Source organism: Littorina saxatilis, linkage group LG1, assembly GCF_037325665.1.
Source record: "Littorina saxatilis isolate snail1 linkage group LG1, US_GU_Lsax_2.0, whole genome shotgun sequence".
NCBI lineage: Eukaryota > Metazoa > Mollusca > Gastropoda > Littorinimorpha > Littorinidae > Littorina > Littorina saxatilis.
In genome coordinates, this window is record NC_090245.1 from 16,043,663 (window position 1) to 16,058,662 (window position 15,000).

General features: G+C 43.1%; 3 protein-coding genes across 5 annotated transcripts in view; 1 reads left to right on the forward strand and 2 right to left on the reverse strand.

The window, feature by feature from the left end:
- The window catches only part of LOC138962908 (trafficking protein particle complex subunit 8-like), a 97,616-nt gene that overhangs the window by 50,829 nt on the left and 31,787 nt on the right, over window positions 1–15,000 (reverse strand). The gene's annotated exons all lie outside the window — the stretch shown is intronic.
- LOC138962932 (uncharacterized protein DDB_G0284459-like) overlaps window positions 1–15,000 on the reverse strand; it is a 16,900-nt gene that overhangs the window by 525 nt on the left and 1,375 nt on the right. The window contains exons 2-6 of the mRNA XM_070334904.1: window positions 14,711–14,796; window positions 13,870–14,034; window positions 12,583–13,404; window positions 3,808–3,966; window positions 1–3,293 (exon numbers count right to left, since the gene is read on the reverse strand). The exon at window positions 1–3,293 is cut by the window's left edge and continues 525 nt beyond it. Coding sequence (XP_070191005.1) covers window positions 2,662–3,293; window positions 3,808–3,966; window positions 12,583–13,404; window positions 13,870–14,034; window positions 14,711–14,796 — 1,864 coding nt within the window. The 3' untranslated portion in view covers window positions 1–2,661. The remainder of the gene's footprint in view (window positions 3,294–3,807; window positions 3,967–12,582; window positions 13,405–13,869; window positions 14,035–14,710; window positions 14,797–15,000) is intronic.
- LOC138962922 (uncharacterized) lies at window positions 6,868–12,533 on the forward strand. 2 transcript variants are annotated; one of them, XM_070334882.1, is made up of 3 exons: window positions 6,868–7,161; window positions 7,795–9,654; window positions 9,907–12,533. In XM_070334882.1, exons 2-3 carry the CDS (start codon window positions 8,232–8,234, stop codon window positions 11,631–11,633), a joined length of 3,150 nt encoding a protein of 1,049 aa, XP_070190983.1. In that variant the 5' UTR covers window positions 6,868–7,161; window positions 7,795–8,231; the 3' UTR covers window positions 11,634–12,533. The 2 variants fall into 2 exon arrangements, with proteins under 2 accessions (XP_070190983.1, XP_070190992.1); XM_070334891.1 differs by lacking the exon at window positions 6,868–7,161 and having other exon boundaries at window positions 7,701–9,654.

The following is a 15,000-nucleotide window of genomic DNA, read 5'->3' on the forward strand; positions in this document are numbered from 1 at the left end:
ACACGCACCCATCAACACACAATCGCGCGCGTACATACAAACAAATTCACCTATGATTCATATTTCATGCAATAACAAATTTATCCTACATACGTGAGAGAGACACTCGTGAGATAATAATCGTTCAAATCACACGTGTGTATATCATGTAAATGAGGTCATGTCAAGCAAGTCTGGCAGGGACCTGTTTTTCCACTGCTTACAGGGCTGAATATTGGCGGTCGCCCGATCGCCCCCGGCGGGTTCAAATCGCGTCGGGCGGGTTCGAAATTCTGCTGAAATCGCCCGCCGTGCGGGTTCAAATTTCGCTGAAGCACAAAGTCGTCTGTCACTTCTCTACTGCCCACTCATCCCCCCCCCCCCCCCCCCCCACTTTGAGAAGGACTCAGGACTACCACCAATCAAGGCCAGACACAGTGGCTAGACAGCTACCCCTCTCCGCCTCACTTGACCGTGTCACCACCCCTCCAGTGCCACGAGCCGCTGGCGATTGCATCAGCAGTCAAAATAGCTACTACCCCCCCTCCCTCCCCCCTCTTTGCGCTATTCACTTCAACCCCTCTCTTATCTTATTCTGCGCTGACCAATCCTTCAGAGACTTTCCTCTCATATAAAAACTCGGTCATTGACCCCGGGTAAGAAGGTCAGTGTCTGGACAGGCAGCTGCGTTCAGATTGCAAGTACCGATCATTGACCCAGGTCTCAAGGCCAACCAGCTTTTACAATGCCTCGACTGCAGGACATTTTCAGTTAAATACACGTAAGTAAAATATGTAGGATAAACAGAATACTACATGGCTTTCGCTCGCAGTTCAATATTAAATTAAAAAAACTCGTGTAAATCTGGTACGACACAGCAAGCCATGTAGTATTCTCTATATGTAAAGAAGGGGCAGGTTGGGTAATGACGGGGCAGGTCGAGTCACTGACCCAACCTGCCCATACCCTACCTGCCCCGCACAGGGTGCACAAAGAAATCGGTCTGTTACGTTTCGATTCAATTTAAATACGAATTTAAACAGCACAATTCACTTCTAAAATGAATCAGGTGTGTATACTAAAGATATCATCCATGAGCACCCTGTTAATTCACGTATAGAACAAAAAGTATGAGAGTCAAAAAAGTCACTTACTGTCAAATTTCATGGTGAAACCACCGGATCCATACTTGCACATCACTACCATTCAAACAAATTGGCGATAGGGACGCACTGGGACATTCAAAAACATAGATCGGAAACGAAACGGGAATATCTTTTCAACATGTGTCACAAAACTATGCACGAATATAATGTTCCAAAGCATATGCCCGTAACGCTTACTTCCAATTGGTTGACTAAAATAGGAAGGTTGCGATTTTGAGTCGGGTATGGGGTTTAAGGGTGTGGAGTTGAAACATTCAATATTTTTCTCGTAGTACACACACAAGAAATGTGCATGGAAAAAGATGAAGAGAGCTGTTCGAAAACCATTTTGTCCGTGAAAAACTAAAAACATATATACCAGGACGGTGTCAAGATCAAGAAAAAACAATTTTTGCGAGCACCTGACCGATATTGCGTAAAAACAACCAACCCTGGATCTGAAATTAACGATGTCTAAAGGCATTCAAAATTTAGGTTACAACTTCTTTGAAGAAGAAGAACCAGGGCTGGGCATCGGTAGCTAGGCATGGGACAAGCATCAGTGAACGGGTCTCTCTCTCTAAAAGGGAACAACAGTGGTTAAGGAGCGAAAAACAGGGGAAAGCTATAGCGAAAAGCAGGTAAACAAAGAGGTCATAAACGTTTTTATACAAAGTAGGAAAACAAAATGAATGAACATGACACAATTTTGACATGGTCCTGTCAAAATCGCTGACGCGGCTGTCGGAAAAAAGTTGACAGTAGCACATGTAGATTTCACAAAATTCACAGCCACGAGCAGCAGAGCGGAGCTACCTGTCCGCCATGTTTTCTCCTTTGCCGCTTCAAAGTCTGTAAGCAAAATCCTGGCAGCTTCACCACTCCTGCGACGATTGAACATGATGATGTTCGACAGTGAAACCTTAGCAAGAGCATGCCATGCTGCAACTGTTGGCTCTGACCTCAGGGTGTTCAAGCACCGTTCCCTTTCCTCCGCCATATATTTTGTCACTTTCTTCATGTCTTCCGTCAGTGGCAGAACATGTGGCTTGTTGTTTTGCTTTGAGGCCAATGTTGAGAGGGCAGCAGATGAGATGTGTTCTTTCCAGTCAGAATCGCATAGATCCACGAAGTCCGCAGACACTTGCTGCAGTTCACTGTTTCCCTCTATGAGTGCTTGACTTCTCAGAATTGTCGCACACTTCTTGAGAGAATGCCCAATCTTAAGGGCCAGTGATGGATTTTCATAAACATGTGTGAGTGAATCATACCCACAGAGTTTTTTGACAGCAGAAATCACCACAAGGAACTTGTCGGGACGAATACAAGATTGAAGTGCTGTGATTGTAGAGTCCTCTTCTCTGGCTACCAACAAGAACCGGGCAAGCTCTCTGATTTTTTGCCGCATGAATTGTCGTCTGTGCTGCAAGTGGCCATGTTTCTGATACAGTTTTTCGCCGAACTTCACAATGAGGTGATCTCTTTTAGCAACAAAAGTGAAGCCATCAGAATGCATGCCATCAAAAATGTTTTCCTTCTAGCCTCCGCTGCACTCCATGTTGGATGGAAGCAAAGATTCAGCTCTGGATATGACGTTTCTTCCGTTTTTTGAAGTTTTCCGGAATTTGCAGCGTTGTTGGTGCCGCCACAGTTCGTTTCTTACAAAGAAGCCCAGGCAAAATTCACAGGGGATGTAGCACAGAGGGTTCACTTTTTCTGAGGGTGATCGCCAGGGTATTAGTTTACCCTTGTTTTTTTTAAGAACGCGACAGTTGTAATAATAGTTACCAAGGTTCCGCACTCTTTCCAGCAGAAAACGCCTTTCTGCTGAGTTCTTGGGGTTAGACAAAATTTCCACTATTTCAGGTTCCTTCTTATGTTTCGAAAACTGGTGTTTAGCGAGGTTGGTGCTTGGGGAGTTACAGAACTTGCACCAGTTCTCTTTATCGTACACTCTTTTGCCATTTGTATTTGCGGCAATATGGATTCTTATGCCGCTTGGTCGAGTATTGGTCGACGATGAAGGTTTAGATGCTGGCTGGGATGAAGATTTACTCCCGCTTGGTCGAGTGATGCTTCTGGACGATGAAGAAGAGGGTGGCTGTGATGAGGTGTAGAGACCTGCAGCTTTTAGAGATTCAGATGGAATACCTGGTGACCACCTTGCACCTGTTCACACACACACACAAGAACGCATACTTTTATTTTTTTATTCACAACTTACTGAATTTTTTTTAGCTAGAGTCAGAAATATTATTACATATTGCTTATAGCCCAGCAGACAGACAAACTAAAAACAGAGTTCGGAATTGGTGAAACCAAAATGGTCCCACCGCTCGATCACATCTCCGACAATGGCCGATGTCAAAGGTCAGTTTGCCGTGGACCAATAGAATGTACATGGCATAGGCATGTGCAGTCAATCAGTGTAACATTACACATGATTACCCCCACCCCCACACCGTTCATGTTAACTTTATTACTTGCTCAAATTGCTGTCAACATACCTCAGTCTTTAATTACAATGGAATACAACAAAAAATTCCATAACAAAACAAAAACACTTATCAAAGAAAACTTACCTCTTTTTTAGAAACTACATGATTGTTATCCACATGTAATCCTTATTCAACCTTTTTAACGTAATACGAATGCTAATAAAAAAAGGATGAGACTAACTAACCATCAGATTTACGTAGAAAGGGAAAGATGATGGACTCATCGGATTCACTGGTGGTCCCTGGCACTCCACATGGTGCTGTGGCGTCATTGTTGCTCGAGTCAGTGTCATCTTCTGAGCCGGGAAGATAGTCATCGTCCGAGTCGCTGTAAGAAGACCACTCTGGAAACAAACAGATTTAATTAGGCCAAAGAAAAAAACAAGAGCAAAGCTCATACGACTCACATGCATGACCTTGACCTCAATATGACCTTGACTTTCAAGTGACCTTGAAGGTCAAGGTCAAACAACAACATGGCAAATTACACTAAGAACACATTTTTTTGCAACTTTTGCAAATTTTTCCTACCTAAATACACATGACCTTCACCCAAGGTCAAGGTCACCCAAGACAAGACTGTTAATTTTAACAACCAGAAGCACAACAGTGTTTAGTATGAGTTTCTACCAAGAGACAAGGTCAATTTTAGTGGTTCACAGACCTGTTTTGGTCACAATTCAGAGCGGTCAAAGTGACCTTGACCTTGAAGATACGTAACCAAAAGTGTATCAGTATGAAAGAATAACATGTGCCTCACCCAATTAGGAAAGTTTGGAAGAGTTAACTTCCATAGTTAAGGGTCAAGGTCACTTTAAAATATGCATACAATCCAAATTTGAAGGACCCCTGTGACCTTGATCTTGCAGCAAGATCAACCAAACTTATATCAAAAGATAGGGCTTACTTTGATCTATAAACCACGTATAGGTGAGGTAGCCATTATCAATAGCTTGGGAGAAAATTGGGAAAATGTGAAAAATAGCTGTTTTTGAGACAACATTTATGGCCCCTGTGACCTTGACCTTGATGCAAGGTCAAGTTACCATGTATGTTTTTTGAGGCCTTGTCACCATGCACCATCATGCCACATTTGGTGCTGATAGGCCTAATAGTGTCTGAGAAAATTCCAACGTTTAAGTTTTCGGACGGACGGACGGACGGCCGGCCGCCCGGACGACTAGGGTGAGTACATAGACTCACTTTGCTTCGCATGTGAGTCAAAAATACATGTTAAGGTTGTTAAGATACTCTGATCAGAATTCAGGACAACTTGATAAAAACTTGGTATGAATGTAGGTTACACATAGGGATCAATGGAAATGGAAAAGGTGGGGATAGTGTGCACCCCTTCTTCATAAATTTTAGATACCCCATAGACCCAGTGAATGGATACACACACTACCTGCTAACGTAAGGTAGATGAACGCACACACACACAGTTTAATATTTTTCACACAATCATATGAAAGTGTGCACCACTTCATTTTTGCTTCTTTGCCCAGTAGTGTTCTCTTTCAGATATGGCTGACAATGAAGGAAACATAAATTGAAGTTGAAAAAGACGCACAGATTTGTCAGAGCTAACACAATGACTACCTCACAATGTGTGTGTACCACCACAACCTTGGCTTTGGATTAAATACACACATTACCCCACAATGATGTTAAGATGCATGGACACACACACATATGATTAAAAAGCGCTGGTCATCTAAAAACTTTAAAAAAAATGCATATCAGACACTGATCAGAATTCAGGACAATTTGATAAAACTTGGTATGAATGTAGGTTACACATAGGGATCAATGGAAATTGAAAAGGTGGGGATAGTGTGCACCCCTTCTTCATAAATTTTAGATACCCCATAGACCCAGTGAATAGATACACACACTACCTGCTAACGTAAGGTAGATGAACGCACACACACACAGTTTAATATTTTTCACACAATCATATGAAAGTGTGCACCGCTTCATTTTTGCTTCTTTGCCCAGTAGTGTTCTCTTTCAGATATGGTTGACAATGAAGGAAACATAAATTGAAGTTGAAAAAGGCGCACAGATTTGTCAGAGCTAACACAATGACTACCTCACAATGTGTGTGTACCACCACAACCTTGGCTTTGGATTAAATATACACATTACCCCACAATGATGTTAAGATGCATGGACACACACACATATGATTAAAAAGCGCTGGTCATCTAAAAAACTTTAAAAAAAATGCACATCAGACACTGATCAGAATTCAGGACAATTTGATAAAACTTGGTATGAATGTAGGTTACACATAGGGATCAATGGAAATGGAAAAGGTGGGGATAGTGTGCACCCCTTCTTCATAAATTTTAGATACCCCATAGACCCAGTGAATAGATACACACACTACCTGCTAACGTAAGGTAGATGAACGCACACACACACAGTTTAATATTTTTCACACAATCATATGAAAGTGTGCACCGCTTCATTTTTGCTTCTTTGCCCAGTAGTGTTCTCTTTCAGATATGGTTGACAATGAAGGAAACATAAATTGAAGTTGAAAAAGACGCACAGATTTGTCAGAGCTAACACAATGACTACCTCTCAATGTGTGTGTACCACCACAACCTTGGCTTTGGATTAAATACACACATTACCCCACAATGATGTTAAGATGCATGGACACACACACATATGATTAAAAAGCGCTGGTCATCTAAAAACTTTAAAAAAATGCACATCAGACACTTACAAAACACTTTTCAGTCAGGTAAGACCAAAGGACATTACACTCAATGAACTAATGTGTTTCTGAGAGTTCAATGACCCATCAATTCAAAGCAAATAATTATACTAGGTACCGGCAGTGCTATCAGCAGCAGTGCGGGAAAGGCAAAACTTGAGTGAAATATGGCACTTTTCAACTTACTCTGCTTCAGCAATTACTAACCAAATTTTAAAAAAAATGGTATCAAAATAAAGATCATTTTTTCAATCTTTTATTAATGTGTCTTGTTTTGTCAAATATGAGTGTGTGAGAGAGAAATTTAATTCCAAACTTGACCACGGTCGGCAAATCCCTCGGTGGCTGACGCTCCTTTTCTCGCGTTGCTTTGAACCACGATCTACAGCTGTTGGGGAAATTCTTTTCTGCTTGACCCCACAACCTTCAAATTAGCATATAATTACCATATTTTGGTTCATCTCTTCCTGTAGATTGTTTTCGTATAAGTTTTATTCCCAAAGAATGGATGGAAAATTTTGAACTTTTAGTTCAAAACTATTGCTTGTTTTTAAACCTTTGTATCTCACAAACCGTACAAAATACACTGCAAGTCTTATAGTGCGCTGGAAAGCTTGTTTTCTGCTGAAAACAGTGATATACGAAACTAAGAGGTCAGGTCAATGGGAGCCAATCGCAAGCCGGGAAAGCCGACCTTCACATTCAAACCACACACATGTTCGCATGTCAACAATGGCGAATCGAGGTTCAAATGCTGCGATTGAGAACAGTACAGATTACCCTTGGCTCAACGCATTCAGGCCTTTCATCGGTAAATATTGTTTTGTTTTGTTGTATTAAAGTTATCTAAAGAAGCTTAGGCCTATATTTTGTTTCTCTTGTCTGTATCTTCGTGTAGATTGTAAATCAAAGTGGTGAAGTGGACCGGTCTGAAATTGTACTGTGTTTCGCTCATACGCTACTGGTGTCGAAGCTTTTTATTTTTCTTGCTGTCTTTCCTGTTGACTTTATGTACTTTGGTTGATACTTTGAACTTATTTGATAGTATTTTTGTCATTATTGTAACAGGATGGCACATTTAAGCGTAGATATTGACTGTTGTGTACGAAAGTGTTAGACCGGAAGTAAGGCGTCGAAGGTTTCAAAGAATAACTCAGTCAGGTTTCGTTTTCTACTATTTGGCTTTTTTCGTGTTGTAGCCTGAAAGAAATAATTCTTTACGTGAAAAGTGCACCTTGTTTACACGCAATTGCTTCTCAGATATAGTTTTAGAAGTGCAAAAGTCCACATTTAAGTGCTCTCTCTCTCTCTCTTTTAAAAAAAATTTTTTAGAGCAAAAGTGAAGTAACTATTATCATAGAGTTCAAAACAAAACACAGATGAGACAAACCATTTGATTTAAAGATGTCAATTTACTCATGAGTTTTGTTTTTATTTTATTCAGAAGATGACAACTTTGATCGACTAAGCAGATGGATGTCAAGCGCAGGACGAGGAAGAAAAGTTGCCCTCCCCAAGCATCAAGTCCTTACAAATCGTCTCCTCATCCAACTTGATCAGTTGCGGCTTCAGCTTGGGAAATCATGGGAGGATATGGAGACTCTGTTTTCTTCCATCTGTGACAACAGTCTTCTTCTTCATACAACCCTGAAGGAAGAGGTCAGGCGTGCAAACAAACAAGCTGCTGAAGTCCACTCTAGTGAAGGTGATATTGTTGCATTTGTGTATGCTGATGTGGGCGAGGAAATTAATACCAGAAACATTGGGCCCTTCTTGCAGAAGTTGTGACTTACAAGACGCCATCTTCTGTCTCCTGACTCTCTGTGTGACCTGCCCAGCCCTACAGAACTAGTGACAAATGGGACACTAATTGACTTACTCATGTTCCAGAAAGACGAGAGGCATACTTTGTGCAGGCAGTGGTTTACACATGTTGGACTTAACATTTCAGACTTGTCTGACAAGCAGCTTAGAGCAAGACTCGACAAAGTACGCAAACCATATGACACTTTCTCTAAAAGTCTGCACAGAGGCAACAACGAGGCGAAGCTGAAAGACTATTTATTTCAACAGCAGTCTCATTTTCCCCTGGTATCTGCGATGCCTACTGTCCCGTCTGTTGTGCCTTGTGCAATAGAGAATGCACCTGCAACACCCCCAGCTGACCATCCAACCGGAGATGAATTGACTCATCTAAAGATTGCATCAAGTGGCAGGCAGTTAGCTGCACTACGCAGGAGCAATGAAGAGCTCAGTGGGAGTCTGTTGGAAGCAAAGAACCGAGAGATGATTTACAAGGACCTTCTCAAAGAGAAAACTCAAAGCGTAACCATCTTGCAGGCAGACTTGACAAAACTTCAAGGCAAAGCTGAACGTAGTGCATCTCACATAAAATGTGTGGAAACCCAGTTGTGCAGTGCCAAGGAGTACATCGGCAAAATTCGGCAAACAAACTTTTACAAGAGACTGAAAAGGCAGGAAACCAACTTAAAAAAGAGAGAAGAAAATCTGAAAGATCATGAGGATGGTGGGTGCATTCAAACAATTGAGCGTCTGAAGCACAAACTCAAGTTGTGTCAGACTGCTAATTCAAGTCTGAGAGCCAAATTGAACAGTGTGAAGGAGAAGCGACAACAAGACTTGGACAGACATAATCAGCTGACTGCTGATCTTCTTGAAGAAGCTGTAGTACATACTGTGAAGACAACAGAGGAGGGCCCCAGGAAGAAATTCACGCATGATGTCATCAAAACTACCATTGGACTCATTTCTTGTGGGGTTTCTGCAAAGAACAGTGGCCATGTCATCCAAACAGTTGCGCGCAATCTGTTCCACACCGATATCGACGACAAAGATGTACCATCTGAACGCACATCTCTGCGGTTTGCGGATCAAGGGCACTACCTGGCTAAATACCATGTTGCCGAGACTGTGCTTGACTCTGACAATTTTGATATTCATTTTGACGGAACAACACGGGACCACCGGAAATATGTGGGTCAACAAGTGACCACAAGTGCAGGGTCCCTCAGCTGTGGATTCACAGAGGTAGCTACAGAAGACGCCAAGACTCTTGTGGATGTTACCGTCAGTCTCCTCCAAGAAGTGGCGCAAGTCTACGACAAAGACGACACAGAACGCTGCTTCAAAGCAGCTCTGCAGAAGTGTTCAGGACTGATGTCTGACAGAGCCGCTCCAAACAAGCTCATGAAGAAAGACTTCAACGACCTCAGAAAGGCAACCCTGGGGACAGAGGAGGATCTCCAGTTCCTGTACTGCAACGCCCATTACTTGCTTGGACTTGGTGAGTAAACACATTTCACAGCTTTGTACATGTGTTTCACTGTATCAGTGTCTGTGTCTATTATAAAGGTTAACCTCTATGCAGAGTGTGCTGTAAATGTAATGTGTAAATGATACATTTTTAAGTCTGTATTTTAAACTGTGTGTTTGTTCTGTATTACTATCTAGTATCACTTTGTATCTCTACAATGTCAGCAAATGTGTGTGAATCACTGAATGCTGTATCTTATATTCTTAATTCTGACTGTTTCAGGCACAAGTGCAGAGAAGTCACTGAAAGAACTACAGACCGAGTGGGGGCAGCAGCGTATTGGCCGAGACAACGCAGCTCAGTTTGGACATTGGCAGGCAAAGGAGGCAGCAGCTGTTCGCTATGTGCGGATGGCCTGCGAGGTTCTAGGACCCAGGGGCGATGATCAATGTGGCTGCAGAGATGCATGGCTTGCATACTGTGAGATGACCAACAAGACGTCTACTGTGCCAAGCTTCAAATCTAACCGGTTTAACAGCATCTTTTATGGTGCAACAAAGCTGCTGGCACACCGTGACGACATCATAGAGTTCCTGTCAGATTACATGCCGAGCAGGAACCAGAAGCTGGAAAGTGTGTTGAAGGATGCCCAGAGTGAAGAGGTGAACGTTTTTGTTGCCACGCTTGCCATGGTCTACGAGAGGATCACAGGACCTTACTGGACTCTACTGTGTGCTGGGGAGACGAGCTATGCAGAGTTTTTCTTGCCTGTTGTGGAGCTGCACGCACAGCTGAGAGAGTGGAGAGATGACAGTGCCTCCATTTTCAGCCCCCATGTGCCATCACTCTTCAGTATCCAAGTACCAGACGCATCGTCACTTGCAGCACTCCTAGATCTGGATGAGGCGACACAACAGAAAGTGCAGCGTGCCTTCAGCCACTTCTGTGTCAACTTTGTTGCTGTCACTGAGCGACAGTTGGACGACTTCCTGCCTGGTGGCCGATACCATGCTGTTCAGGATCCACAAGTGTTGGAGCGGCTGCGGCATTCACACATCACCAACCTCTTGGGAGAAGCCTGCTTTGGGGATCTCGATATTTCCATTTACACGCACCGCAACTCCTCAGTCCACCACCACAGCACTCTGACCATGTTGAAACGGAACAAAACAATGAAGGCTTGGTTCAACCAGAAGTCCAATGAGGAACAAAGGCAACTTCTTCTGAATGCATCCAGTAGTGGTCCTGAAATGCGAAAGCGTCACCGAGAGAATGACAGAGAGGTGAAAGCCAGCAAAAGACAGAAGCTACAGCTTCAGCAGCAGCGGACAGAGGCAGATCGACAGAAGAAGGCAAGGGAGAAGGCAGATATTGCTCAAGAGATCCGTCAAGATGGGGGAGCCTGCAGCAGTGCTGGTGATGTCGACAGGCTGCTAGAACGAAAAGCTCTGCAAAGAGAAAAACTGGCTGCTCTGAAGACCCAGATTCGCTTTTTCCGGCATGTCCTGGGATTCAAGTCTGAGCTTCTGAAGCTCACACAGGACCTTCCAGGCCTGGAACAGTCTCTGAAGGAGTTCCTTGCGTCCCAGGACCCATTCCCAGAACACAGGGACAGGGTGGACAACAACCTTGATGAGGAAGACGAGCCATCAGAGTCCGACTCCTCTGCTTCAGAGCATGAGAACGACCAGCGAGTAGATAGCGACGGGTTTTCATTTGCCCAGACAGGTCAGACAGTGGCAGTGTTCTACGATGAAACATTTCATGTGGGCACTGTTACAAACATTCTAAGCGCAGATGAGGCAAAAGTAAACTTTTTAAAGAAGAGCTCTCTGGACAACAACAGATTTTCTTGGCCAGCCAAAGAAGACAGTGACACCGTCAGCAGTGTGTTTGTGTTTGCATGGGACTTTTTGTTAGAACCGATCTCCACAAATGCACGGATGTGGCATGTCCCAAACAGCACTCTCCAGGAACAATATAACTTGTATGTGGAGAAGTACTGTTGATAAGTAAAACCAGGCAGATCACAATCAGTGAGTAAGTGGATTTCTGTCATTTGTGATTCAGTTTCGTTACAGAAGGTCTTTACTTTTTTCTGATATTTTTAAGAATTAACTTTCAAAAGTGGTGTGTTCAATTTCCACAAAAGAGATGTATCCAAGAGTATGTTGCATTTTGTGACTGCTGTCAAAATTTGATGCATATTTGTCCAGTAGTTCAAAAGTTACAGGCAGTTAAAGTTTGCATATTTCAGGGTTCCTCCGATCTTCATTTCCGCCTGTCAAAATGGTGAAATTCCTGATTTTGGCTCCCTCATTGTGACTGAATGAAGACAACCACATGTCTGTAATTGAAGATTTCTTAAGTATATACTATTGAGAGTAGAAATCAGAAGAATTAATGTGTTTTGATGTCTTTTTGTTTGTTAAAAAAATTCCTAAACGTGCCCAATTATCAATTTTCTGCCATTTGCCACGCCCCCAAATAGCCTTTTTTTCAATATTGACAGCTTCAGTACAAGTGTATCTCTACATCCTATCCTATTTCATTGATATTTTTGTGTTCTGCAGGCACATGTTAGCAAGATAAACTTGTTTAAGATGGGCATTTACTTAGTACTCAAATGGTGTGTGACCTCAAAAATGGAGAAAATGTGAATACGCACCGCTTAACGCTAACTGTAAACTTTAAAAATCAGATATCTCAGGAAGTATTTGAGATAGAACCTTACTTTTTGTTTTGTTATTCTTGTTTTATACAGAAGAATAAGAACATCTCAAAACATTAGGAGATTTTTCAGACTCATTTTTTGACTGCCGGTACCTAATTATACATGGGTGAAACCTGGCAGCTGTTGTTGTATATATAGCTCTTTCAGAATATAAAAATGCCTGGGATCCTGAAAAGTTTCACACCTGATTATACAAAATAATATAGAAAAGATGAAGGCCTCACCTCTAGCAGGTTCAGCTGGTTGACGAAATCCTCGCCTTCCGTCGCTGGTCTTTGGCCTGGCACCCTGCCCTGGACTGCGTGAAGACTGAGGTGGGCATCCCTGGCGCCCAGGGAAGTCCCTTCTGTCGTTGCCACGGTGACCACCCCGGCCCCCACTGTCCTCTCGGTTCCTGTCGCAGTCACCGCCTGACCTCCAGCCGGTCTTGACAAAGCGGACCTCGTCCTCTCTCTCCTGGTTTCTCTCTCGCTGTCTGCCCTCTCGCTCTCGGTACCTTTTTTTTCCCTTATCTCTGTCTCTTCCTCCGTCTCTATCCCTTCCTGCGTCTATGTCTCTGTCTCTGTTCCTCCCCCTTCCTTCGTCTCTGCCCCGACCTCTGTCTCTTCCGCTGTCACTGTCCCCCTCCGAATCTCTATCTTTCCTCTCTTTGTCTGGGTCGTCCTCTCTGCTCCTGCTCTCTCTCGGGCTGCGGTCACGGTCTCTCTTCTCTCGCTCAAACTGATCTTGGTCACGGTCTCGTTCTTGGCCGGAAGACCTCTCCCTGTCTGTGCGAACGGGATCTCTGTCTCTGTTGTCGTCCCTGCTGCATCTGTCTCGCCCACTGTCTTTGTCTCGTTCCTTCTCTCTGCTCCTGTCTCTCTCCTTGTCCCTCTCCTTCTCTTCTTTCAGCTTATCCTCTCTGGGTGATCGTGACCTTCTTGCCCTCTCCTTGGACCTTGACCTGCATGACCTTTCGCTGCGGTCGCTGTCTCCAGGGGAGCAGCTCTGAGAGCGCCTCATCCTGCTGGACTCCGAGTCCCTGGACTTCTCATCCCTATCTCGGCCTGCAAATAAGAAAGAAAATACAATGAACATAGCACAATTGAGTTTTTCAAATTCACTTTGTCCCTTTCTGAGAATTTGCTTTACCCCTCTATCTGTTGATCCAGACATGGGATGATACAACGACACGTCTTATTCTACGATCGATAGACAAGGGGTTAACCTTCGCAATACCCGCTAAAAAACTTACGCGCAGTACCTCGTGGGTGCAAAACAACCCATGGTTTTTACATAGGCACTAACTTAATAGGCACTAAGGCCGTAGGACATTATGTACTAAATGAACTAATGTGTTTCTGAGAGTTCAAATACCCATCAATTCAAAGCAAATAATTATACATGGGTGAAACCTGGCAGCTGTTGTTGTATATATATATATAGCTCTTTCAGAATTTAATAATGCCTGGGAACCTGAAAAGTTTCACACCTGATTATACAAAAGAATACAGAAAAGATGAAGGCCTCACCTCCAGCAGATTCGGCTGACTGATGAAATCCTTGCCTCGTACCCTGCCCTAGACTGCGTGAAAGCTCAGGTGGGCGTCCCGGACGCGCATTGAAGCCAATGGTGTTGGTCCTATTGTCCGTTTTGTTCACCTCTTCCACTTGTACAATGCCGTCACTAGGAGTTTCTGCCACCACACAGAAAAAATGTTATGTGAAAACTTTTTTTTTTCAGGCAATTTTCACTGAATTTCAGGCAGCTATTCGTTGAAGGTTTACATTTTGTATTGTTTGTATGTTCGTCTTATTTGGGGCGAATACGGAAACCCTGTTATTGATATTTAATCTCTCACCTGTAGTCAAACGCTCCTTATTCATATATGTATATGAGGCCATCCACGATACTGGGCATGGCTTCCATGTAATTTACACAATGTTGTGTAATCACAGGTGTGATTTTGGAGAAAACACTTATTGGCTGTTAATAATGCCATTCTTTTATTATGCCCTTCTCATATATTGTAGCTTTATATGTGATCCAGTTCAAAGTTGTTTGCTATAAAATTGTTTTGGTGACAGAGAATCAACTTGGAAACCATGTAACCAACATCATGATCAGCACTTGCGTCAACAAAAACCCATTTTTCAGCCAAACTGTTTCAAGCATCTAAATTCCACTATCATATCATGTCCCAGCTGCCATAAACCCCAAACATCTGTGTACCAAATCAGTTTCCCAGTATCATGGACGGCCACATAATTATACAAACTTCCACATAAAGAAGAAATGCTCACAGTCACAGCGCTGTGAATGTAAAGTCTGAAATGTTTTTGTTCTTCTGAAATGTGTTTTGCGAAGCTTACCTGCTGTAGCTTTGAGCTGATTCAAAGCCAGCTTCAGAAGCATGCTGCCTCTGCTATTGGGGGGAAACTTCTGCGACATTTCAAACCTGAAAAAAACAAACCAGTACTGAGTACATGTACAACAGAAACAAACCAATTGAGCAACTAGTTCCTGAAGGGCTTCTGAAAGGGCCATTTCACTGGTAGACGTTTGCGAGGAGAAGGAAGAAGGAAAAGATAGAGAAGAAGAAGGAAAAGACGAAGACTGAACAGGGGGAGAAGAAGATAAAATGGAAGAAAGAGAAGAAGAT

What these genes read in the sequence shown, in the direction of transcription:
- LOC138962922 (XM_070334882.1), top strand. Translation starts at nt 8,232, where the DNA reads ATGTTCCAGAAAGACGAGAGGCATACTTTGTGCAGGCAGTGGTTTACA. An exon ending in CCATTACTTGCTTGGACTTG is followed by an intron (nt 9,655 to 9,906) that starts GTGAGTAAACAC and finishes TGACTGTTTCAG; the next exon opens with GCACAAGTGCAGAGAAGTCA.